General features: G+C 36.6%; 1 protein-coding gene across 1 annotated transcript in view; it reads right to left on the bottom strand.

Annotated features, from left to right (window-relative positions):
• Positions 1 to 3,077: 3,077 nt before the first annotated feature.
• CDH11 (cadherin 11, type 2, OB-cadherin (osteoblast)) overlaps positions 3,078 to 27,732 on the bottom strand; it is a 40,034-nt gene continuing 15,379 nt past the window's right edge. Inside the window, exons 2-12 of the mRNA XM_009872665.1 lie at positions 23,194 to 23,589; positions 21,413 to 21,707; positions 20,547 to 20,666; positions 19,897 to 20,064; positions 16,792 to 16,979; positions 15,033 to 15,286; positions 13,961 to 14,097; positions 13,640 to 13,761; positions 12,736 to 12,853; positions 6,940 to 7,191; positions 3,078 to 5,964 (exon numbers count right to left, since the gene is read on the bottom strand). Of these exons, the coding sequence (XP_009870967.1) occupies positions 5,468 to 5,964; positions 6,940 to 7,191; positions 12,736 to 12,853; positions 13,640 to 13,761; positions 13,961 to 14,097; positions 15,033 to 15,286; positions 16,792 to 16,979; positions 19,897 to 20,064; positions 20,547 to 20,666; positions 21,413 to 21,707; positions 23,194 to 23,421 (2,379 nt within the window). The 5' untranslated portion in view covers positions 23,422 to 23,589 and the 3' untranslated portion in view covers positions 3,078 to 5,467. The remainder of the gene's footprint in view (positions 5,965 to 6,939; positions 7,192 to 12,735; positions 12,854 to 13,639; positions 13,762 to 13,960; positions 14,098 to 15,032; positions 15,287 to 16,791; positions 16,980 to 19,896; positions 20,065 to 20,546; positions 20,667 to 21,412; positions 21,708 to 23,193; positions 23,590 to 27,732) is intronic.

Genomic DNA, 27,732 nt, shown 5'->3' with positions numbered 1-27,732 from the left:
AAACGACGACAAAAAAAATCTACCCTCCTGGCCCCTCTAAGACCTCTATATATCACAAAGAACAATACAGAAACACTTCATATTTACAAAGCAGCTCTGTGAGTGGTATGGCTGCATGGTCTGCTGGTGGTAGAGCTGGAGGAAATTTGCCTTGGCAGACAAAGTAGTGAGTCAGGGACTCATGAAATGATTCAGTTTGGAAGAGAAAACAACCACAAAATAAAGCCTTCACTCGCAGTAAGGTCTGGAGAACAGCATATGGATTTCATCAATTAAAATAAACACGGTTTATACTTGTTTTATTTTTTTTAAAAAAGGAAAGCAATAGTTAACCTCGGTCCAAAGCAGCCACAAAGTCTTGTTCACTAAGCACTAAAAATGCTAGGCATGTCTTAAAATTTGGGAGATAGTTTTAAAAACACCTACAGAATAAGCCACGTTTTTTCTTTTTTTCTAGTTTTTAACTCTGTTAAAGGTCAAAGTATTAAGCTTTTGTTTTGATTTATTTTAAAAGAGCACGCCTGTAATGAGCAGTCTAACAAACAACCCCAGCCAAGAGGACTCAAATGAGAAATTTTTTCCTAGACTTAGATAAGTAATTGGGTATTGGCCCTGACTGTACAAACACGAAAGGCAAAAGAAATGCAAAAAAACCAAGAGATGTGTCTATTTCTTCTCACCTCCTGGAAGTATGGGTAGAAGTTGATGTTTATTCCCCATCAGTACTAGCTATGACTTTGCCACTCCCAAGCTGCCACTCCAAAGCAGATTTTTCCCCTCCCCTAGCCATGGAGTTCTTTGCCCATCAGCTTTGGAATTTGGCAATTAGAGAACTCACAAGGACTTCAGTAATCTCAGGTTCAATTCCCTGGCCCTGTTAATATCTAAATAGTTATAGAACACAAACTGGCTTCAACAGAAAGTCTGAAGAACTCTTGAAAAGGACACTCCTCTGACCTGGAAAGAGGTCTTAAGAGTCACACACAGTCCAAGCAAATCTCCCCCTATTTGGGCATCTACATTCTCTTTCTTTCCATGGAGAAACCTAAAAAGCTCCATGTACTCTGCCAAACCCCCCACCACGGGCAGGCGGTTGTCCCTGTGTGTACAACCCATCACCTCTGTCCAGAAGCCAGGAGGTCTTGACATCTGCAAAGTCCAACGTGTGCATGCACACATGAAGTTACAGTGTCACATATGGCAGAGCAGCTATCTGTGCGTGAGGTCACAGCTTCAGCAGCTCCCCTGCTGTGAGAAGGCAGAAGAACTAACTTTAGAAGCAGGGTTTGCCATTACTGCAGAAAGGAGTAACAAATACAGAGCTGAAGTTGGTGAGCAGGCAAGCCCCAGAAATCTGTGCAGAGCTACAAGCAGCCTGTTTTTCAAATTACTCTAAATTTATAAAACTCAGCTGGCTAAAATTGTGCTTCTTGTGACGTGGGTATTCACAGACAACTCAGGTGAGTCAGTCTTCTTTATCAAATATTGACATTAGTGATAACGGAAAACTTATTCTATCCCATGCCTGGGCCTGGGCCTAGGATTGAGTTACACTGATCTCCAATTTTAGCCGAGATGAGTGAAAAAAAAAAATGCTAATCTAATTCCGACACGCTCACTCATTTGCTTTCATAAGCTATTGCTTTTTTTTCTCTCTCTCTCTTTTTTTTTTTTTTAAAATACAGAATGTGATTCTGGTTTGCTTTTTGCTTACAGAAGCTCAGTATTTCAATCAGTCACTAAGTGGAAATCTGCACAGGTACCTAGATTTTTGCTTACTGAGCCTTTCAGTAAAAATACACAATTTTCAGATTTCTGCTGGATGGGGAAGACATAAAAGAATTCTAGGCTTTCGGGTCCCAGAAAGCTAAGGTTGTTTCTTTGGGAACCTGATGTAAATTCCTACTGTTCACCTTTCCTGTAAGCTTATCAGCATGAACATGATAAAACTCAGCATTTTGTCAGTCAATCAACAATACAGAGCCAAGAAAACACGAAAATTATTTAAAAGCTTTTCTCATCTGTGGCTGTATCAGTTTCTGAGGCACGATCATGCAGAAGATTATGTAAATGTTGGTGGCAAGCTTTTACACCTTGAGACGGTATCAAAAACTGCTTGACATAATAGCAAGGACATGACAGAGGCAATCTAAAATATCCCAGACCTTCCCCTTCCATATTAGTGTAAATTTTGAGAGTTCCCTTAGCAACCACCAGCGCACTGGCATACATAATTGCTTCTTGCCCATGATGAGAGAAATTGTGTACAAATGCACTGTGGATACACGTGAGATGGGGGCACGTCAACCTTGTTCAGGTGCAAGTTCTTCTGGTGATAAGCAGCTAGACAAGGAGCTGCATGATTTTGTCAGCAGGAGAAAATACACGCACAAAAAATAAATATCACTCCTGGTAATGTCACATTGTCCGTATTTGGGTATTCAGAGAGGTTTTGTTTTTTCCCTCCCCACTCCTCCACCCTGGCAAACAATGTTTCAGGACTTACCAGAGGGGAAAAAAAAAGAGACCAAAACATCTGCACTTACTACTGTCCCTTACCTGGCTCCGTCGTGGCGATCCTCCTTTTAATTAGGGTTTGTCTTCAAACCCACAGAAGTTGTAATTAACCTTTCAGTTGCCTTCCACAGGTGTGAGGCTCAGTCGGGAAGAGAGGCTACGCTAGAGTAACTCGTGCACGTAAATCCCTTCCCAGGTTGCTCAGATCCTCAGGAGCACTGCGACAAACTACAACCCCAGCCCACAGCCTCCTCTGCTCCGTGTCGGAACCAGCCCAGTACTGCTGCACTGGGCTGGTTTTTACACTCTCAGATTATAAGCCTGAGACTCCAGCGACCGCTGCCGTGAAGTTTAACACAAATAAATGCCCTGTTGTTGTGCCAAAACACGCTGTTCATTTGGGGTGCTGCAGATGATGTGTAATGAGTATAATTCCCAGTATTTCAGAGGTAGTGTTGGCTGAGATTAGCAAGACTAACTTAATAAAGCACTGTGATAATTGCATATGCACTGGGAAGGGGAAAAATAATCAAATGAAAAAGGACAAAACCAGAAGGGAAAGAAAATTTATTTCCAAGCATCTACGAGAGTCTACAAACAATAGAGACTAAAACTCAAAGCATTTAAAACTATTAAAAAATGTAGTTGACAATGTCCTTAAAAATTAAACATAAAAATGTAGAAAATGCAGTTAATTCTAAAACTTCCGCAAAAGTGAAATAAACCCAGATAGCATCAATGAGGATGGAGTCCTACAAATGACTTTTTTTTACTTTATTTCAATTTGTTAATTTGTAAATTGATACTCATTTCATTTTTTTAATGTTTATTTAAATTTATAATGGAGAAATGTGCAAATCTAGCAAAATATTCTTTGGATTATAAACAGAGAAAAATCAACAACCAAAGAAATTTGAACCGAGTTAATAATAAACTATAGAATTATATAGAATGCATACAGCTATAATAAAGTGAAATATTACAATAAACATTGTAAAGCAAATCTGCTGATTTAGCAAACTGCCTTATAAAACATTGGAATATAATGGGACAAGTGAATATGTTACGACTATAGAGCTGAAACATCATTCATAATTGTAACGAGTTAAATTTTAATCTAACTACATATATGGGGGTCTTCAGAAAAGCAATACACCAACAAATCAGATTTCCTCTTAGATCAACCAGTTTGGTACCTGACTGCAAATGAAGGACAGGGTCTGTAAAATGAATGGTAGAAAAACGTATATAATTTCTATTTATTGCCTCTTCCCATATTGCAGCTGCTGATCTCTGACCCTAAACAGCAAACTATATTAAATCTAGCAGAAGTACGACTGTACACAGATGCTGAAAATGTTGATGCACAGAACATATTCCAATCCCTTGCTCATTCTGAACTAATATAAAAAAAGTTATAGATCATTTTTTGATTAAAAACATACATTACAAAGAAAAACTTTGAAAGCACTCTGTATTTCTGTCATCACAAATTTAAATGTGTTCCTATCAGTAGACAATGCTATTCTACTGCAGTAAATGGGAAAAGAAAGATCAAAAGGAAAAAAAAAAGTGCCAGAATCTTAATTACTACTCAGGTAAGGTAATTGTCAGGTAGAACAGTCTTTAGGGAACTTATAGCTAAACTGGGTCAGATTTAAGTCTCTAGAGCCCGTAGAAGCTTAGCACAGATAGGGAAATTCACAAACCCGGAGAAAATTGTAAGTACAGAGTACTCCTGTCCACTTATAAAGTCATTTCTGAAATCTCTGAATTTCTAAGATATAAGATAAATGCATAATACATGGGAATTATTGAAAAGTATTACACTTAATTTAATCCAGAAAGCACAGTAGTACTATATGAAGATTATTACTGTGTTCTGGGAGCAGCCAGAAGCTGAAGATAGAGAGGGTACAAAATGTTCACCAGACATTACATTTTTTTAATCTAAAAAACATTTGTAAAATGTACTTGATTTTTAAATAATCACTTAGCAAGGCAACAAACCAACTACAAACACATAATAAATAAGGCTATTAAAAGGTCACAATTGTAGTAAATTAGTCAGAACTATAAATGGGACATTAGAAACACTATGTTTTTCCTTATATGCTTAATAACCAGAACAAGAATTAAAAAAGAATCAGTTTATTTCAAAGTCTGCTTCTTATATTGAAGCACATATTAAAGCAACAGTACAATGTTCATAAAATATAAGTGTGATGCTGTAACATTTCTTACATGTCAGAATACTGATATTTGTATGTATACTAAAATAAGAATTTTAAAATTGTACAAATAGATACATTAAAAATGACATAGAAATAGGGCGCCTCCCACTGCAACAAGACAGAGTTTTTATATCTGGCACGTATTAGTTCAAGATGAAAGTATAAGCAAAAAGATTTACAAGAATCAGCAGTAACAAGTTTGATGCTCAAGAGACATAATAATTGTACATTGTACTGTACATACATCATATGGGTTTAAGCTGGCTGAATATTATATATTTCAAGTTTAAAAATGCACTACCATATAGAGTGTCCATAGTTTAAGGCGAAATTACAGCTCAGAACTGTTATCTTTTCTAATTTGTGGAAGCTTCTTTGACATAAAAGATTTAGATGTTCATAACACATAAAAGATTTCCCTTACTTGTAGGTTTGCTTTTAGCATTTTCCTTCATTTAAATATTTTGTATTTCTTAAGTGGGTTTTTTCCTTTAGTGAAGTCGGAAGCCAACTTCTATATTTGCCTTTTGTAGGAAAAGGTACTTCACAGTATTTACCACTTTTATGTCCTTTTTTTATCAAAGGAATCCTCTCTGTCAAACTTAAATGTTTAAATGAGATTTTTCTTGATTTTTAAAAAAATACCTGCTTACATTTCTTCTAGATTCTTCAGAACATTGGACACAGTTCTTAAGGCCAAATCTTAAACTTTATTGTTAAGAATCATCATCAAAAGTGTCTTTGGAGCCATACAAGTCTGCAAGTTTCTTAAATCGAGGTCCCCAGTTTTGTAGATAGTCGTAGTCCAAATCAGAATCTGTGGTCGCTGACTCTAACGAGCTAAGTGAACCAGCCACTGAGCCTCTTCCTTCGTAGCCATAGATCTGAATAGAGTCATAAGGAGGAGCCGTCGGATCATTATCAGCCTCTTGTATTCTGGTGTTGATGAAATCATCAACATCAACACTGTTGGGAGCTGGACGAAGCCCTGGTCTCGGCATATACTGATACTCAGGTTTTATGTCTTTACGGGGAATAAATCCATTGATGCCATCAGGGTTCTGCAAAGTAGCTATGTCAAAAGCTTCAGTATCTTCCTCTCCTCCACCTTCATCATCATAAGTAATAATGTTCTCTCGGACATCTTCTTCTTCAAAAACAATCAGAGGTTCCTTTTTCTGCCTTTTCAGTGTTACAAACAGCACTACAATGACTACAGAAACAAAAAGAAAAGTTAAACTGCACTCTCAAACAACAGCTCTTTTATAAATAGACTATTGCATTCACCAAAACTTCTGCTTTTGTTCTGTGGTTCGTCATGTACTTTTGCTAACGTGCATTTTTAGCATACCTAGCTGAGTAAAAGCATTGATGCTTGTACACAGAATTGAAGATATGATTTGAGGTTTTCTGTTTGAGTCACTGCTCCTACTAGTTGCTCGTTACTGCAAAACTAATACAAGGAAAGCATTTGTGGACTCCCAGTGCTGCATGAACACTGTGACACTGCCTTTGAGCTGCCCTGTCACTTGTATATCTGCAACAAAACAAAGACTAATCTTTACTCTTTCCTATATGCCCAAAGCTTAACTCAAACTCCATGAAAATGGAATTTTTCTTAAGCAACACCCCAAAACATATGACTTTGTTCTTGTGTTCCTTCTCACTTCAAATTTCAAGGAAGTAACTTTAAAATACATACAAAAGCCTATAAATTACTATGGGTAAATTAAAAAATTTTATATAAATATTTTCAAATCATCAGAAAATACTTTAAAATACTTTCTTAAAAGCAAGTTTTCTGAGTCATTCATTTCTCTGCAGCACACGGGGAGTTAGGAGGGAAATAGCTGGCAGGAGCCATTAATCCTGGATGACCTCAATAAAGAACTTGTCATCCAGGGAAGATCACAAAACTTAGAACTGTATGTCATGACCTCCTTTAAACAGTGCCCCTGATTAACTGATACTAGGCCACAAAAGGACATCCTCTGAGCACACCTAGACAAATTCGTTGGTGTTTGCTCTTGCAGTTACCATACGGAGCATTTCAGCCAGGCAGATTAGTACCTCCCATAAAAATAAAAACTAACAAATTAAGATTCATTTATACATCTTGGAGCTGAAAGCACAGTCAATTTTTTAACACAAACAAGTATAGGAGAGTAGTAAGTAAAGAATATTTTACCTAACAAAATCACGATGCAAGCAAGAATGGCAATTAAAGCTCCAGTGCTTAATCCAGCATTGAGGATGTAGGCTTCGGCGTTACAGGAGAGCAAGGAGCCATTGCTGTCGCAGCCACAGACCCGAATGGTGAGGGTGTTGGTGCTGCTCATAGGAGGGAGTCCGCCATCACTTATTACAATAGGAAGAAGGTATAAATCTTGCTTTTGGCGACTAAATCCATCACGTCTAACAAGAACACTTGCTGTGTTATCTGTTTAAAGCAGAGAGACGGTCATAATTTTTTTCCACAAAAGTCATCCTCTTGGTAAATATTGAAAAAACATCTTGCCACAATGGCTCTGAATCTTCAGATGCATTAGCAGTATTTGTACAATAAACCAGTACAAGGTACCACCTTCCTAATGGCCCAAGAGCAATTAGAGCATTGTGTTTCATTCACACAGTACCACACTCAATTTTAATTATTTTAGGGTTTTGAGGGTAACACAAGGAACACAAAAAAATCTCTATTTCCACGTGTTCTCCCTGAGCAGTTGCCTGCCAGGGGCCTCCTGCTGCAGGGGATGGAAATCCAGCTGCCATCTCCGCACAGGAGGTCGTTTGGGATAGTTCTTCACACTCCCCGGGGCAAAAGCATTTGAAAGGGAAGCATGTGACATGAAAGGCAGGGACGAGACGGCCAGTGCTTCCTGCTTCCAGCCCTGCCAGACAAAAGCTAGGAAACACAGACAGCATTTCTTTATTGTGCTTCTTGTTTCTCAGCTCTCAGATTCCACCGAAGTTTATAAAATTGTAAACATCCTGAAGTAAATAAAGTGAAACAATCATATCTGCGGTTTTCAGACCTTCAAAACCTAGTTTAGGATGAGAATTTACTTCACATAACCTTTTCTGGTTTGGCATGTTCTTTATTCTTCACTACATAATGGAAAGGAAAAGAACAGCTCTTTTATCTACTAAGGGAGGGCTAGTCACCTCCAATGGTACCAGTTTTACTATTGCTTCAGGGTTCTGCAGAAGATTAATCATTTTTTCTGAAGAGTCAGCATAAATTCCAGAATTTAATAATGCAAATCATAAAACATCTCTTAATGATCTAATCACTGCTATTTTCATGAAAGTTTCTGAATAAATTATAGCAAAAGAGAAGTATTCCTGTCTTGTAGTAACCATCCTTGCAGGCAATACCCTTGATGTAGGACAAGGTCTGAAACTGTCCCCAAATTTAGTGGACACGGGCCACTTTATGGGATGACAAAGATGTTTGCACTAGAGCCCTTCTTATTTGACTCTCCCACTAGTAACTTCTGCAGACTATCCTAAATAGGATTTGTTTGCTATATGCCAGATTAATTCATACCTCATGTCTACACCTCTCCTGCCAGACCCATCACACCTGATGCCCCGTGCGGGTACCTCAGCAGGACAGGACTGTAGTCCTTCTGATAATGAAGTCTCACAAAAATAATGTCTGGATAGAAAACAGCTAGTTAACTTCTCCTTTACATGACAGTCATATTTGCGAAGGACAGAGAGGCTGATAAAGATCTGATTATTTATTACTTGTGGGTTTTGGAGGTGCACTTTGCCTCTTTTGAGTCCTTCTACCCTCTTAAATGTTTACGTGCCACATTTGCCCGGCTACACTTTGTAGTACAATTTATTAAAAGACCTTAGTGATATCAGTGTCTGCATGATAGGAGTGTTACTTTAGGACTTATACTAATGGGCACATCACAATTTAGTATAAATAGAAATGTTACATCTAATATCTATTAACCTATCAACTAATACTTGAACTAATATATATTGATATAGAATAAAACTATTCCACAGGGCCCTCTAAAATGCATTTAATAATTCATTTCCTCAATATGAGAACAAAGATCTGCTCTATTAAACTAAAGACAGATTATTCTTTTGGCAAAAACCGTGAACATTAATAGTGGGCTGAGCTACAACCGTCCAGAGGCAGCAAAGGCAGTATGGAAGGAAACACAGGCAATATAATATATTAGTACATTAATCTGTTGGCTACACATTTTTCATTATACTATATCATATTGTATTTTTCTTGAGTTTTGGCATCTTAAATAGTATTCCTAACTAGAAATAAGAAAAGGATGGCAAATTATTCAGTTATTATACAGACTGGCCAATGCCACCGCAGTCTATTACACTACACTAAGGCTGAATTTGACCCAGTGGTCAATTCATCTGGTTTAACTTGATTTTGAGTTTAATATAAATTTTTAAAGAGAAGAATCCAATGAACATACCTGCCAAAATTTTAAAAAGGACTACCATATATCAACTCCAAAAGGTCATTTTTTAAACTTTTTTCGGTCTATGTTCACCAGTTACATGTAAAGGAAGCATAATATCCATAAGAGGAAAAAAACACTTTTACCTAGATAAAAGGTAATATATAATCCTAGCTAATATTCTCATCTTTGCTTTTTCATTATTTTCAGTTCCCTGGAGTATAACTATAATCCAGGCATAATGGCACTTTTCAAGCCAAGAAACAGAAGTTAAATGCCAATACCAGCTTAAAACTGTTACTTAACACATATGGGACCTACCTGACTGATAGTCTTAACAAACAGGATGGGGGTGAACATAAGACAGAAGGACGAAAATAGCCATCTCACCACCACCCAGAAAAATACAGTGACTCTCATTTTTCCAGCTATTATTGTCTGCGATATCCAATATCCCAAACCACTGTAAATAAAGATTACCTGTATTCACCATGAAATTTCCCAATTAGGAGTTAAAAATATATTACTTTATAGTGATCTTGCTCACTTTTGACTTCCGGGTTTTTTTCTCTGGTGACCTGATTGATGGTTTTCCAATCTTTCCTCACCATGTAGGCAAATATAGCTTAGTTTTTGGGGCTTGTAAACATACATATTGTGTAAGCGCGCTTCTGGATTAAAGAAGCTGTGTGAACATTATCATCTGTATAAGAATGTGAGTGCTGATTCAGCAAGAAACCTAAACAATTTCAGGGGTGCAACCGTCTATAATCATTAGCAGGCAGTGGCAATTGCTGTGGATAATCCATGGCAAATTCCCGTAGATTTATTGTCCATATGTTTCAAAATGTCCTGAGTAAAAGGTCTGAAATTGAAAGCCAGAGGACATGTTTCTATTAAAAAAGCAGATTTTAGTCACTGATTTTAGAGGACTTGCAAATTTAATTTTGTCTTTGTGAAGCACTATCTTGTGTATTTGGGACCGTGCCTACAGCTCTCTTTTGCCATTGTGGTGTAATTCATCCTTGCACAGCACAGTAAAGCAAGGTGGTTGCAAACCTTCCTGCACCAGTGGCTGCGTGCCAGGGCTCCACACAAGGCGAGGGAGCCCAAGGAGAGAGCAGCTCAGTTTAGGACAGAGTGGGATGAAGAGCAAGAAATCCATTTGCTGAAAATCCGTGTCTCTGCTGTGAATTGTCATGAGCCTCTACTGCTCTTTTGAAGCTCTGACTTCAATGGGAGTAAAATTAAATAGAGCCTGGGCAAACACATTGCTGTTTATTTACGTGGTATAAGGTAAATAAACAGCACAAAAGCAATTCAGTGTTTTATCACAGCATGTGATAAGCCATTATCTCATGTTTTCTATGGAAGATAGTCTCAGCTGAAAAACTTGGTAACACAGTAGGCTATTAATAGGCTGTAGAATGTGATTACGTTTTTTGGATTACTGCAATATGTGATTACTTTTAGGAGTTGGTAGAAAGAAACTCTATTAAATGATGATTATAGGACTGTATTCACTTTAAACTTCTGTAATAGACCCAAACATTGGAGTTTTCATTAACTGTTCTCCACAGTTAATAAAGCCATTTTTCTTTGAAACTAGCAATTCCCTCTGAAAGCGGTGGCATGGTATATAGACTACTCAGATTTACAACTGAAAAAAACAAACTTTAAATGATCAAGTAAATTATTTGACTTGCAAGTGGTAACACATTCCCTCTGAAATGTTCTTCTTATATGGAAGTACATAGAATTTTAGGGTTTTTTTACTTTGCTCTCTACCATAACTTACTTTAAAAAATCCACAGAAATAGCTAAATTAACAACATCCCTGTGCTAGGGATTGCACAAAAATGAGGGAGGGACAGGGTGGAAATTGATGGATTTCATTATAATATTCATTTCCCAAACATGAAATTATACAGCAAGATTTAATCCTTAAATGCTGTTTTGCTTAAAAAAACTCTTGCAGTATTGTCAGGCCCAGACACTACATTCAAATGACATCATTATTTCAATTACAAAAATTTTTTATCTGGTTAACTTTGTCATTAAAAAGAATGAATTTTCTGCATACGGAAATAAAGGATTAGTGAAACTGGCTGGAGTCAGGAGCCATGAAACCATTTGCCTGCAGCTGTATCAGAGCATCCCAATTCTGACCTATGCTTCCTCTGTTAGATTATAAAATCTAATCCATTTTCAGCTTGATATGGTGACCATAAAATATCTTTTAAAGAGAAATTTGGCCTCAGGGACTCAATCAAAGAATACCTTTTTATTTACTTCTCTCTAAAAATACATTGATCCATTTTTCAGAAATTGTGTTTTACTACTTTAAAGAAAATAAATATATCCTCTCCACTGGATCCTTTATGAATTGCTTATGTACGTACAAGTGTCAAGTACTAGGCAACAGCATTACTTTGATCCTTCACGAATAACAGGAATTTTGTTTGTGAACTCTCATGATAATTACCCTCACTTCAGATGCTGATAGAGATATAAAATATGCCACAACATAACACTTGAGAGAAAAAACTTTTTAGTAAAATCATGTATCTGTATTATGTTGCCTTTTGTACTTCTGGCAATCTGGAAGAAATAATTTGGATTCATTATTTAAATCCGTTCAATAGAGTTCTACTTTTCAGAAAACAGTCAAGTTTCCTTCAAACATTAACGCTTACTGATTAAAATCAATTTCTTAGAAGCTGAAGAGTTTTTTTCCCTGTACAGGAAAACAAAAAGTGAACACTGAATATCACACTGATTATCGTTAAATAAATAGAATGAATATGTACAATGCCTTTTTCTGCTAACCTCCTTTTTGGCTTCCTCGACCTCTGGCAAGTTAGATTCACTGATTCTAATATGTCAGATCATAGAATCAGTTTTGATGCTCACCGAAGTATGTGACTTTTTTTTGCCTACAAATTTCTTACATCTTAGCCTCAATCTGAAGGCTATAAAGGCTATACTATATTTCATGAACAGAAAGTTGGCAAAGAGATAAGGATAGCCATATCCTGAGATAACCTAATCTGGCTATGTCTCACAACAGAAATCCATGTTAGTGGGACAGTGATTTTATTCCATTAGGAATTTAGCCCACGTCTCTTGTGATCCATAATTTGCAAAAATTAGAAGCAGAGTAAGGTGAACAAATACAAGGAACCTAACGATTTATCCTGCCTCGTCATTTTTAGATTAGCAAGTATTTTTGTCAATGTTTTTGACCCTTTTCCTGAGAGATAAAATAACAGTGTATTTTTCATGTAGGGTATTACTATGTAATTTAAAACATGTATTCAAGAAAATGAAAGCAAGTTAACAGGCATTACATTATTCCAAGAACACTCTTGTTTTTCAGCTGTATTTTTTCTGCCTTCCTCCCCTAAATCTCTGGAAAACAGACACTCTGTTAAAGTTAATGAAAATGCTGTTGCATGACATTATGTTGGCCATTAGTTTTACTTTGTCATTTCTTTGGATTCTAGTATAGAGGGAATCTTCACACAAACCTCTGTTGTCTCTGAGCGTAAAATTTGGATTATGAATAATTTCAGGTGGTAAACTGAAGATAAATCTTGGTCCGTTGGCCGAGTCATCCTTGTCATCAGCGCTAATTGTAATAAATTGCTGTAAAAGAAAAGTACTCTGTAAACAAACATCTCCTCTGGACACATCACATAGAGACAGCATTCTAAGAAATCTCTTGAACACAAAGAGTTTTGAAATAGCAGAAACCCACCAAATACCTCAACAAATGCAATTACATATGAAGAGCAGACTCAAAACTAGAACAGGCAATCTTGCTATTACATTAACCAACACAGTTATAGATGTAAAAGTACACACCTAGATACACATTCTTATATACAAATACGTGCTAATGATAACTTAATAGACAAAATTCTGCAGAAGATGCAGCAGCTCAGAGGGATTGCACAACGCCTTTTTCAAATCACTACCCGAACTGGAAAAGTGCAGTTAATGTGTAGAGCTGTGTTCCTGTAGGATACTAAGACCTCTTCCTCACAGATTGTTCAGGGATGAATCTGCAGGCTAAACTCTACAAGCTCTCTCCTGTGATTCTTCCTATAAGATGCTGAGTATTTCTGTAATATCCCAAACAAGCTAAAAACTGGGAAAGCTGCTCCCAACGAGCTTCATTGCCCATGCGATGGTGGATGCTCAGTCAACACCAGTCACATTCAATTCACGAAGCACTATATATGTAACTGTTGATAGCAGTTCAAAATAAAACTACAGTAAAGCACCTTTCTGTGTGCTCTAGGCATTTTGACCAAAAATTCAAAATAAACATGTGTTTACTAGCACTCATTTGAGCTGCCAGAACAAAACAGGGCTAACTCCTTAAAGAAAGAAATTCCCACAGAGAGAAGGCAGTGGGCACAGGCATACCTGATTGCTTCGGGCATTCTCACAGACAAATGCTTCATAGGCTGCTGCAAATTTTGGAGCATTGTCATTGACATCAATGACCTTAATTGCAACAGGAACTTTGGCTTCCTGGTGTTGTTTGTCTGTGGGAGTAAGCAAATCAAAAATGAAACAGAAGCTGGAAAACCCCTGAAAACAAACAAAATCCCAGCTGTATCCAGGTAAAAATGAAACAGGCTGAAGTATTTCTATTGGGATTTATTGCAGCTTATCAGGTTGAGAGAATTAGAAGACTACAGAATTTATATCATTGATTGCAAAATACCTCAATGAAATACTTACGGACTTCAACTGCAAAGACAGAAATATTATGCCAAGCAATTTCTTCCCTATCCAAAGCTTTTATTGTCTTGATATTGCCATCTTCTGCATTAATGATAAAATATCGTTCAAGGTCAGTGTGACGATCAATTGAATATCTAAAGATGATTGAAAGTCAGTAATTAGATAAAAGGACTTAGTAGTTTCATGCATCCATATTTATCCTATATTGTTATTATTTTCAAATAATGGTAAGTTATACACATTGTTTCCCTTCATATCATTGTCAAAGGGTTGTTATGTGTTCTTTTAAAAGGAGATTGACTGGGTTGGTTTCTACATTTAAAAAAAATATCACATTAGAATGTAGTAAGTGAAAATTACTGTTCTTTGAAGTCTCTATATTAAACCCCTAAAATACTCTTTATTTTTTTTCTCTTACAAAATGTGATAAAAATATCAACTGAGACATTTAAGTTTTCTTCTGTTTCATATTAATCATTAAGATCTTTTGAGTCTTACAATATTTGGATTACTTGGAATGTTCATACCAGATTGTTGAATATTATCGATTATCTACACATTTGTACAGCTTTACATAGCTCTGGATTTTGTACCTTTACCTTGCAGTTCTTTCAACTGCTAACTATACTCACAAAACAGAGTTTCCTAATTTAATTTACAGTGAGAACATGATGAACAAAAATAATCAAATAGAAGACTACCCAATGTAACTGCAAAAAGTAGGCATGTGTACGTGCTGGTCATTAGCAATTACCACTTAGCAGTTACCCAGCACAAACTCTATGTTAACTATGTGATAACAGCATACAATATTTTATAGAAACATAATTTAGAAAACAGTCTAACATAGATGTCCTTAAGCATATGACAGACATAGCTATGGTACATTTTCTTAGTTACACAGGATTTGAGAAACTAGTGGCTTTATGGAACAAGACATAAAAAAAATGCTGTATGGCTGAAGTTAAAATTCTTGGTGAATTTAGAATATTACCATGTTTGCACAACTTGCACAACAATTCTAAAAGCTAATGCTTAGAAAGAGCGAGCCTGCTCTAACAAAGCATACCTTATAGCACTGTTTGCAGCATCAGGGTCTTTGGCATGTACTTTTCCAACCACAGTACCAGATGCTGCATTTTCTTGTACTTCAAAAATATAGCTCGGCTTTAAAAACACAGGTGGCTCATCAGCATCTTCCACTGATATCTTCACTGTTACTGTGTCCTTGAATGGCCCATTGCTGATGAACTTAGGATCGATATGTACATTGGCTGCCTCTACCTTCAGACTGTAGGATTTTTTGGTTTCAAAATCTAAGAGCTGCGAGAAACAAGACAGCATATTCCATAGTTAGGAAAGCTAGAGCATAGAAGCACTAAGCAGTCCCCTTGTATTCAATGACATAAAACAAATGTGAGCGCCTGTCAACAAGCTTGGACTGAAATGTGTGTATTTAAAAACATAAAGACTCAAATGGAAGGAGCTACATTCTATGTATGGAGCAGCATAGGAAGGCACTCAAAGTATGACGAGAGTCCTTGTCTTGCGCTTTGCTTGCTTCATCACTCAGGAAATCATCTTTACTGGGAAAATTAACCTTTTCTTCATGCAGCCTTCCAGGTAGCACAAAAGAGTGATGGAGACCAAAGGGATTCCCACAAAATGCCAGGCTAGGTTTATGCCAAGCTTGCAGGCATTCCTTTGGAGATATGGATGTGGCTTGTATTGCTACAGGGTGCACCTTGAGATAGGACACAGAGAAGTTAAATTACTTAAGTAGCAGGGGAAATATGAAGATGGTTTGCAGTGCTTTAATTTCTGTAGTTCTTTCCACCCATAGATTTCACAGCACTTTACCAAGGGGAAGTGAAATAATGCCCCATGAGGTAAGTCCTTTTGGGAGACTGGTGAAAGTCACAGCATATCTGCTTCGTCCTTGACGTGAAAGAGCTGCAGCGTTGCAGCATTGGTAGCCTCAAAATGATCATGCATGTGCCAACCACAATTCACAAAGTGCGCTAACACTATAGACTGAATGGTGTGACTGTTCGCCCACATTTTAAAATACACAAAAAATTACGCTCCCACCTCTAGAACAGATACAGTAATTGAACCACAGCATAGATTTGACCAGAGGAAACCTCTTGGTCCCTTCCTGAGAGACTGCCCTCATGTGCAGAGCAGGGCCAACTTTGTAGTTAAGTTGCCCAGGCCTTCTCCTTTGACTTTTGATTATCTCCAAGAGAGATAAATAGCTATAAACATATAAAGGTCAAAATAATCATGCCGGAATAATGAATAAGATTTTTGATTTGTAATTTAAAATTAATTTAATAACACTTCTAAAGATCACACTGATAGATTGATTATGAAATCACCTCAGTATTTTTGCTGCTTTTTGCATAGCCTGTGACTCCTTCAGAACAATATTTTGGACAATGCACAGCTGAAGAATTCAAACTATAGGGCATGAGGCTATTCAGACCGAACATAAAGCAACAGTGAATGTCTGCTACTTATCAGCACTAGGCAAAACTTCATTAACAATGAAGCTGATGGCATTGTATTTTACCGTGACTTTTTATTATGAATTCATTTAGTTTGTGCAATTAATCCATTGTACAGTATTTATGTAATTCTTCTTGGTTATTTTCTTCCATTCCAATTCAGCTACTGGGGAAATGGAATATTAAGAGTTAATCACAGCTTTAGGAACAAATTAAGTGAAATTGCATTTACTGGTATTTTAGCTTATGTGGTAATCCATTATTATCAAATATTTTGTCAGCAACGAAGAATACTACACATTAGCAGGCATTACTCACCTTCTTAAGCTTTACAACACCTTCCTGAGTCTCATAATCTGTTGTAATTTCAAACGTGTCCATGCCATCTCCATCGATGATGTTGTAAGCTACTAAGCCATTTTCCCCAATGTCTGGATCTTTGGCCTTCACTCTTCCTACTTCTTCTCCTGGGACAGCTGCTTCCGACACTGACATCTGGTACACACCTGGCAAAGAAAAAAAGCATTTGCCTTAAGTATGCAGTCTGCTCTCCAGCTGTATATTTACTCATTTATGTTCCAAATAAACACAGTAATTTTTAACATTTTCAAATCCCCTGAAGGAATGTTATGTTATAAACAGCTCTGAGAAGCAAGTCACCTGTGAAATCTTAAAACATATTGCTAATCTATACAACATTACATCCTCAGTGATGTTTTTCACAATGTCTGTGTATCTGTCTGTTCAGGGAGGAGTTAAAAACACAATCATTCATTCAGAATGCAAAAATTATTGTTACATCAAAGTTATCATTCAGATCAGAAATGTTATTACAAAAACGGAAGGAAAATTCTCTTTCATATGATTCATGGTATGACCTTCAACTCTGTAGAGTCCAGAAGAGCCTCTGCCATTCACTCAGGAGCCACAAATTGCATAAGACGTCTCTGCTGTGCTGGCCAAAGAATAAACTGCAGCTTTCTACAGCTTTAATTTGGAATGTGATCATATGGTAGCAACGATTATTAAAATTTAACACGACACAGAATACATACCAATTTGTATGGGATTCCATACAAAACAACAAAAAAAAAGCTTTCCTTCATCAAGCTCCAATAGGAAAACCATTCCCAAACATCCCACAGATGTGCTGCCATACAGTTTTTTCCTTGTGTATTCAGGAGCACTATAGGAGAGCAACACTGTTCCTGGACAAATCTCTCTCCAACAGCTGTCTTTTGGGCAACATTTACTCCAGCACCTTCCCAACTCACTCCAGAGCTCAGACAACACAAGCTGATCCTAAATGTACAAATCTATGCCAGCATCTTTCATTACTTATTCGGTATTAATAAATTAGGGGGAAAAAGCATGAGAAAATAATCTAGTTTATTCTCCCCTCTATAATTGTTCTTCGTTGTTACATGAGTACCCTAGGAACATCAGGAGGCTTACAGAAGGCAGGGACTTGGCTCACTACCCATAAAAACAATTGGCACACGTCATTGAAATAGGTCATTAACTCTAGTCACAAAGAACCCAAACTTTAAGCATATAATTCATTAAGGATTGAGTTTGAGCAAGGAACAACAACAACAAAAGAAAAGAAGAATTAAAAAGTCAGTCACTTGGGTGTTTCTATAAACAGGTCAAATCTTGTTTTTGAGTTATAAAGCATTCTAAATTACAGTTTTAAGTTGGGTGAATGATTAAGTAGAGTAGCCACTATTAGGCATTTCTGATAATTTTTACATATTCTTCCAAAACACACTGAAGTGGCTTGAATTCATAGAGAAAAATCCATCATTTGATGAAGTTACTCAACAAAATACTGGGGTCCCAGGTTATGATTTGGTATGAAAAGGCATGTTTTTGTGGTATGTAAAATCTGACATTTTTAGGATTTAGTACTTTCCTATTATAATGGTAGAAAATGCTGACATAGATTTTTACATTTAGGGACTGGGTATGTCATTTAAGGTCTTCGTTAGGGTCCAGGAAGCTGCAACATTGGAAGAATAGCTGTTAGAGAGCATCATGTCCAGGATGTATCAGTGTCAAAACAGTTGTTCAGTGTAGATACAGGGTGGTCTGAGATGGTGTGTACTGCACGCCAAACCTCCCCCCACCTATGCAGAGATGAGATCAGAACAGATGTGTAGGTCCATTAATATACTTCTACCCAACTGTGAAGACTAAATCTGTTACTGTCAGCCCTGATTAATTTTAGATGTGAAAAATAAATAGGATAGGTGTAAGAAATTATTTTAGTTGACCACCAGCAATATACTTCAACCATCCATTTAAAAATGCAATTGTACTAAATTTAGCTTGTATTGCCTTGGTAAATGTAAGTCTTGAGGAGTACCCAGATTTCACTTTTATCCTTATAGACATTCACCTTTCACTGAGAGTGTTTATCGAAGTAAAGAATGAAGCCTCAACACTTAAAATTAAAAGCTATGTGAAATAAAAAATTATGATCACTCACTTGAAGTTCTGTCAAAGACCTGAAAGGGCATAATCAGGAGCTGTTAATAGATTGTGCAACACTTTCATCATGGCCCAAGAAAAGCATGAGACTTCAAACCTGAGAAATATAGCTCTACGAACATAAAGTTGACCTTCCCTTTGTCCAGCTTCATCAAAAATCAAAGTGGATTTGTTCATTGAAAATTACTATCATAACTATGCTTGAAAGCTATGAACTTGGAGTATGGAAAGGCATGACATGAAGCCACTTCTTCCTTCAAACACCGTAAATCACTGGAGAGCTTTCCACTGCGTACACTCTATGCGAGTGCCACATACTGCAACTCTCCTAACACAGAGGAATCTGCTCCTGCACAATATATGCAGGGATTTTTTTTTTAACCTCCTTCTACTTCCCCACAATGATTTCTTGAAAGCACTTGTGGTCTGAGCAAAGCAGTAAACGCCACTTGCTTTTTTAAAGTATCTTTTACATCCACACTATAATTATGAAAATGGGAAAGGAAACAAATCAGCTTACTCCAGCACTGCTGCAAAGCAGGTATATTTTCTAGTATTTTTGACTGATCTGGTTTAACAGACAAGAGAGCCTTCAGGAAATGGGGCTTCTTTTCCCTTTAACAGAGAGGTCCAGACTATGTCTCCCTGATGTCATAGGTCTATTTCTAATACAACATGGTCCAGTAGGTTTGAAAATGAAGTGTAGGGTTTGGAATCTTTGCAATCTAATCTTGACTTAAGAAAAGTCTCACTTTGCAACACACAGCAAATAATCCAGAGAGTAAAATTCTATATGTTGCTGGCAAAAACATGTAAATAATATTTATTTGTTCATGTGTAATCCACCAATTACTGCTTTTTGAAGCACTGAATAAGTCTGATACTATAAAAATATGGGTAAATGTATGTAAGAAATTTGTCATTACTTACTCTGTGGGAACTTTGGTGGGTTGTCATTGACATCTGTAAGTGTAATTGTCACTTTGGTTGTCCCTGAGAGGCCTCCCATGTGTCCCCCCATATCTTTTGCCTGTATTACAACGTGATACTCTTCCTTAGCTTCTCTGTCCATATTGGGAAGAGCAGTTCGGATAATTCCTGTAAATATAAAGAAAACATGGCACATACAAATATTCACCAGTTCACATCCTGAAAAATTGGATACAGAATTTTTAGCTTTCATTAAAAACCAGCAATATTTGCAATGACAGTGCAGATTCTGTTTTCTCTGCCTGTGCATCATGCTAGGTAAAGAAAGTAGCCCAAATGTTCAACACAGTCAAGCATAGAACAACCCTGGAGAATTACAGTTCAGCACAGAAACTGCCATTTCTAGCATACCACATCATACCACAAAAGAAATAGTATTGTCTTGCTAGTGTAGTGTACCCAGAAGCTCTACCGAATGCCAAGGGGCCAAGCTGCCACAGAGCTTAGCTGGAATCAAGAGAGAGTGAAGGAAGCTTTGCTCAAACATCAGTAGATATATCCAACCGTACTGCCTTAGTCAACATTTTCTGTTCTTCATTTTAATGTATTCCAGTTATGAGGTCCTACTCAAATAAACTGCTTAATAATACCTGTTTGAGCTTCCACCGAGAAGTACGGCTGACCTTCAAGAATACTGTAAACCAATTTGGCACTGTTCCCATAGGTAGGATCATCAGCATCTGAAGCTGTTACCTGAATAACTGATGTACCTAAAGATGGAAAGCAAACACGGAAGGAATACAGTCAGAAGCAAATATCTGTAGGAACTGTGCAGAGGTGCTTTCAGTCTTACAGCACAACTATTTCTTAACTTTTTTATTTCCAGGTTTGGTAAACAAAAAATTTTACTTGACAATTTATATATGACAAAATAGGCTCACACAATCCAAAAAGATTTGTCACCAGCTGTGATGTGGATTAATGTTCTAAACAGTGAAGATATAAAAGTCAGCAGTCACTCGGTACCATTATGGTTTTTTCCTCAGTAGTTTAAGCATTATATTGCTTTTTTTGTTAGACAGCCAAACAACAGTTTTCTTTTTTACAGTTTCCTCAGTAAGTTTCAGAGAAATCATTCCTGTACAAATCTGAGATAGCCACAAGCTCAAACAGGGGATGAAAATGGAATAGGTAGTGTGGCAGTGTCTCCTTAGCTTTATTACACAGCTCTGCCAAAGCACCGATCTTGGCGTTTGCCCTGGAGGATTCACACTCCACAGATTTTAGGGGATCCTTATTCCATTCTAGGAGGAAACAGTCCTATTCTAGGAACCATCTAGAGACGCTTCAACCACAACAGCTAGTAGCAGTGTAGGGTTTGATTTGGTCAGCAAATTAGATAAATTGACTGAGTCACTGGCTGAGCATGAAGTAAATTTTACTTCCTAAAATTCTAGACAGATAATGCAACATCTTCTCTAAGGCCAGGAACTGAAGTGCATTTATGAGTACTTACCTACATTTGATCTCTCTGGTACATTGGCATGGTAGTTTTCATGAAGAAACTCAGGTGGGTTGTCATTTATATCTTGAACTTTAACAATGAATTCAGAAGGTGGTTCCAAAGGTCTGTTAGTGTTCCTGTCTACAGCTTGTGCCGTGAGAGTGTACTGAGCTCTCTCCTCCCGGTCCAGCGTCTTTGTTGCATGGATGTTCCCTGATTTGTCATCAATAACAAAAATGATTCCTGCTCCTTCACCTGAGAGAATGTATTTAATGTTTCCATCTCCAGAATCAATATCTGAATGAAGCTACAAAATGAGAAACAGACATACCTTAACAAGATGGTATATATTTCATGTATGTGTTCATGAAACAAAAAATAGTTCATGAAATTACTATCATTTCATAGTTTTCAAAAATCTTGTCTTACATCAGGCAATAATCCACACTTGGGCACATGCTGTGAACACATCTGTTCTGCATTCAGAGAAGCTGCCTGCACAGACTTGCATGATACCACACGTACAGTGCTACTGAGACCCAGGCTTTAACATTTAAGGAAGAAAATATATGAGAAAATAGTGATAACAGGCTCTTTATATGCATGCAGTTGGCAGAAAGAGTCATTTTTACAAAGATTTTGTACGCTTCATACTAAGCATATTCTACTAGGGTGCATGTAAAAAGGTCTTAAGTAGCAAATGGGATCCATCAAATAAGCCAATCAGTGACTGCCAACTAGTTTTTAATTAGAATCTTTTTAATATAAAAAATGTAACAAATGCTTACTAAACATTCTTACTTTCACAACCAATGCACACTTCAGTTTGCTGAATTATACACTGAGCCAAATTACAGACTTACTGCTTCTATATTGATATCCACAATTTGTACAATACTAAGCATCTTTTAAACCAGAATAGTCAGGATGGTATTTGCTGTCATTGATCCTGTTCTGCACTTTTTTGTTCTGGGGTTAAGACAACACAGTTCTGCTGACCATTTATAAACTGGCAAGTACATAGATTTATTTATGTATTTAAAAAATTATAAAATACATAAATCAAAAATAGTCCAGGTTGTTTGTTCATTCACATATGCTCACAGACATGTATCTCTCTATATACATACCCCTCGTATATTTAATTTTGCTGATAGCTTGAAAATGAAAGGAAGAAAAGATATCGATTGAGCAGTACACTTTCACTGAGCTGCTAGCTTAGACAACACATTTTAAATTACTATTTTTAAACAACCAAGACTGATACCAGATATGCTTGAGACATATTTTTGCTCAAGTGGTTGCTGTGGTTTTTGCTGTTGTGTTAAATAACAGCTTGTACACCTTCATTCAATGACCGTTGAGGTCATTGGAAAAACTTGTATTCACTTAGGTAACATTGTGCTTAGCACCTGGACTGAGCTACAATAAACTGATTAATTCTTGGTTAATAAGTGGCCACTGAAGAAGCAGCTAATACAACAGAAAAGTAGTGGCAAGAAGAAAAGTAACTCAAAATAATAATATACATTAATAATATTAGTTGATGAATCACAGAATCACAGAATCACAGAATGTTAGGGGTTGGAAGGGACCTCTGAAGATCATCTAGTCCAACCTTCATCCCAGCACACCTAACCACTACACCATAGCCTCAAGTGCTAGATCTACTTTTTTTTTAAACACCTCCAGGGTTGGTGACTCCACCACCTCCCTGGGCAGCCTGTTCCAGTGCCTCACCACTCGTTCAGTAAAGAACTTCCCCAGAAAATGAAAAAGAAATTCTTTCTTACCCTTCCTACTAGTACAGGATCTGGTCCCGTATACTCTTCTATAACAAAGAACTGATTCCACACCCAGCCTCTTTTCGAACGATGCAGAACTTGTCCTTCTTTTCCTTTTTCATGGTGACCATGAAGTGATGGCCTTGTGTGGTTCAGTTTTTCTGTAGTTATGGCATGGCTGTAACACAGCATGCCCAGGCAGATGAGAGCGGCATGTAAACAATTGTCCTCCTTCATTTTTGGTTATTTTGTAGGCACAGGAGTATCCAAGAATTTACCCCTTCCACCTTGGAAGTCAGAAAGTTTGGAGCTACTGAAAAGTTTCAGATAAAATGTTCTGCACATAGGATGCCACCACACATTAAACACATCACTTTAATGCTCTGCAGCTTCCCAGTTTAATTCCTGAAAGTAAAACGGAGAAGATTGTCAGTTCTTTTATGTCTTTGAAGTGCAATAAATTTTTATTAAGCAAAATAAAGTCAGGACTACCTTGGGAAATTTCAAGATAGTAAGAAGATTAAAATATATTAATAATTATGAAGTACTGAGTAATGAGCATATTTGGTGTTTTCTCACACATAACTGCCACCTTACAAAATCCTCTGACTTGCTGGTTATGGCACTTGTTTGGAAGTTCAAAGATAGAGAATCATATTCTCTCACGATCCTTCCAAATGGATTTAGCCCAATGTGCAAGGTAACTGTAGGAATATCTACTTTATATATAAGCCCTCTTTGCAGCTTAGATATAAGTCATTAAGACATAGGTTTAGATATAAGATAGATAAGGTTTAGATAGGTTAGAAAGGTTTAGATATAAGATAGATACCAAGATATTTGCTTATCAATAACGGAATACTTCTGTGCATGCCTGGAAAAAGGCCTTTTCATGACCAACAGATTTTCATGCTGAAAATAACTGCCTATGATTTTCTAGGCAGGAGCAGTGGCTGACAGAACTCTGAGGACCAACAATTTGGACTTAGACCTTCTACCTCCCTCTGAGGATCACATCACCAAAGCAGAGAAGCAGCGCTGATTGCCAATCCTGCTGTCTTTGGGCTGGTGATTATAAACGCCACAAACGGATAAAAATACATTCAGACGCTTTTGATAATATAACAATTGACTTGCCTATTTAGTCCTACTTTCCCTGTAATTTAAATCAGCAGAATTATATTGATTTCTTACTTTTTAATAATTCTTAAAACATTAGGTCAGAATTAATATTTGAAGCAGAAATTGCATAATACACTAAACCCGAACTAAGGATTATACCTCCAGCAGCTAACAATTCATCATAAAAGTTATTTTGACTTATTCCTGGGGCTTCTAACATATTCTCCTTCAATCTTTATGAAACAGCTGATTTTTACAAGGTCCCTATGATGCTGGTTTCAGATTTCAGTGTAGCTCACTTTACTCTTCTGCAAGATACTAAAAAAAAATCCTGAGTTATAATAATATGGGCATATGTATAAATATATGCTACTATTTTCTTTAAAATAGAATGATTTTTTTAATGAGAAATAGGGAGATCTTACACGTAGTATTTGTATCTATTAAGTACAACATTGGTGTGTCCACTTAATTTTTTATTTTTGTCATATGATGTCACATTACAAATGATTCATATGAGCATGGAAGACATGAAAAAGAAAAGTCTATTATTTTGATCAGAAAATTTTTATTCTGACAAAATATATCCATGTGAAGAGTGGAGCACTAAGCCTGTGATTTTAGAGTCTATTTCCTATCTCGATTTTCTTGAGGAGTAAAAATAAGGTAAGATCTAAAATCTCAGATTTAACATATTTTGGAAGTGGTTTAAATATGAAATGCTCTTTCATATGGGGTCTTTCTATGACAATAGTTAATTCTAAAAGGAAAGGACACTTTTTGTCCCCTCTCTGCTTTGAATAGAAAAAATAAAATTGAAGTTCCTAGTATTCAATAGTTACTTATCAAACTTCCCTATCATTTGACTTTATTACACCATAATAAGTCTTTAAATACAAGCCATCAAACTCTCTACTCCTTCCCACAAATGTAAATTGAGTTATTGTGTCCTGTTTATGGACAATGACATTTATTTACATTCTTGTGACAAGTGTAAATTTAACCCCACAGCAAGAACGCTCTGAGGTTACCTCTTTCAGCTGCTTTGTCTACAGAAATTTATTGATGTAACCAATTTCCACGTGTTACAGACAATTCAGTCTCCTTTATAATTGTATTCAGCTAGTCAATGATACAGCTGTTTCAAATGTAGCTTTCCAACGAGTGTCCTTTGAGCCATGCCCAGTATAGCTAATTATGCTGGACAAGTGCACTTACTGTATGGATCTATAACATGTTACTCATGTGCAGCAGCTGGAAGCGTTTGGGCTCTTGGACTGCTAAACAGGGTCTACATGCTCCAAACAGAAATGAAATAGGAAGGTACACCTGGACAGATGGGCATTTTAAATCTGCTGTGAAAAAAAAAAAAATGCAACTGCTTAAATAGATTTTGGATGCATTTGAAAATTAAACTCACTGACAATTATTCTTCAATAATGTCACATAATGATCTCAACAACGAAAATAAGTAAACAAATATGACCATTATTTCCAAACTTCTCAATACTGTTATGTAAATCAGTAAACACTGTATAAAGATGCTTAACAATAATGAAAGAGCTAAGCTGATACATACACTGCTTATTATCATCTGTTCAAGTGTGAAATGCTGGAAACAAAATATTAATCACATCCATTTACTAATAGGGTTTTAAAGCAAAAAAAATGTTAGCTATGTTTTGTTTTGACCTCTGCATATACACGTAGAGAGAGGAAGCAATAAGGCTACATGTCTTCAAGACAAAGTAAACTACTGTCTCTCATCCACTACTTGGGCTAAGAAAAAAAATATCACTGAGGCTGTTTATGGTACTTGTGTCTGTTTTGAGTTAAAATGTGAAAAGACTTCATGCTAGTAGTACCAAGTTGGCTCTTCAGTAAGTGACCTACTGCTAGATACTCTGCAATTAAACCTTGAGCTGCAGGCAGTAAGGTCTCCCTGGCTTCCTCATGCCCCTCTCCCTTCCTGAAGTTCATGCTCTTGGTTCAGTTACATAGTGGTTGCCACAGCAGGAAGCCCTCAGGCTCCTATCGGCGTAAGAAAAGCTAACAGACTAAATCGAGTTCCACTGACATCTATGAAATTATTTAAATTCAAAACAGCTACAGTCCAGATTTTTATAAAATACTTTCTTCCTAAAAGGCAAGGCGCACAAGATGCTTTAAAGTTAAACCTAAAGTAAGCTTTATTAAAAAACAAAGCAGTATTTTAAACAAGAAAGAAGTTAGATTTTTTTCCAAACAATCTACTTAAAGCCTTTCAAACATTTTAATGTTAACTCTGCTGCTGAAAGCCTACATTTTCCTACTTCTTCAAGCAGAAAATATGGAAAAACATCTAAACAACTTATAAAGTAACTCCTTTTCTCTTGTGGAAAAATACCTCCTAATCCTGTAAGCATGGAATACAGATCTGAGGATGGCAATTGCCACAGCTGACTGGACTGCTGCTCTGGTGAGTGTCTGCAAGTTGTGTGCAGCAGTTCTATTCAGGCACTGCACAATGCTACACAGACAGTGAACTGTCAGAATAATTTGCTCTGAATCTTTCTGGTCTTTTTAAAAAAAATTATGAGATAACCTCAACATCATTGTTATTTCTGCACATAGATTATATTCCTCAACTATAGCAAAACAAATCTCAGTCGGCAGCTGACCAAGCGGCAACATCCCGGGTTTTTCCATTGTTGTTTAGAATTGCACAACATATAATTATGAAATCCTAAGTTTTTCTGGGAAATTCATAAAAAAAAAATCACTTCCCACTTCCTTAAATGTAGTGGGTGCCAGATTTGAACTAAGATGGACTTTTTCTCAAAAGGAAGAATGCCATTAACATGTTTTAACTGCATTTAAAAAAAATGTTGGCAATTTTCATAGTAAATAACAACTCTACTGAGGATAAAGGAATAACAAGAGTAAACCAGCCACGATACAAGATCAAATCACATCAGAGAGGCACATGAACAAAATGAGATTAGCAAATACTGCCCGTGTAAGTTGATTGGTTGAAGTATGCAGGACTAAGAAATATTATAACAATGCCTACCCCACACTCTGGGAAACAATATACACAGTAAGGTGTGAATAAAGAAAATGTTTGCATGGAAATAGAAGATTTCCCTAAATAATTGTGAAAACGTGCTTTCTCAGCACTTCTAGCTACATAGATAATATGTCTATGTTTTGCACTTGTAGTTGCTACTCAGCTCTGGAAATGCAAAGCTCCTAAGTTTCAATTTTAACATAAGAAAAGTCTGTTCTACTATTTAGAAAATAAAATCTATCAATATCCCTAAAGGACATATGCTATTCAATTAATCAAGAACATATCTATCCTAAATCTGAAACTTTTTTCTATCCTCTAATAGTAGAAGATACTGTTTTCTAATAGTAGAAGAACAGACTTTTCTCACATCCACA

Source organism: Apaloderma vittatum, unplaced genomic scaffold, assembly GCF_000703405.1.
Source record: "Apaloderma vittatum isolate BGI_N311 unplaced genomic scaffold, ASM70340v1 scaffold18877, whole genome shotgun sequence".
Classification (NCBI taxonomy): domain Eukaryota; kingdom Metazoa; phylum Chordata; class Aves; order Trogoniformes; family Trogonidae; genus Apaloderma; species Apaloderma vittatum.
This window is presented reverse-complemented; position numbering and strand designations above follow the sequence as displayed.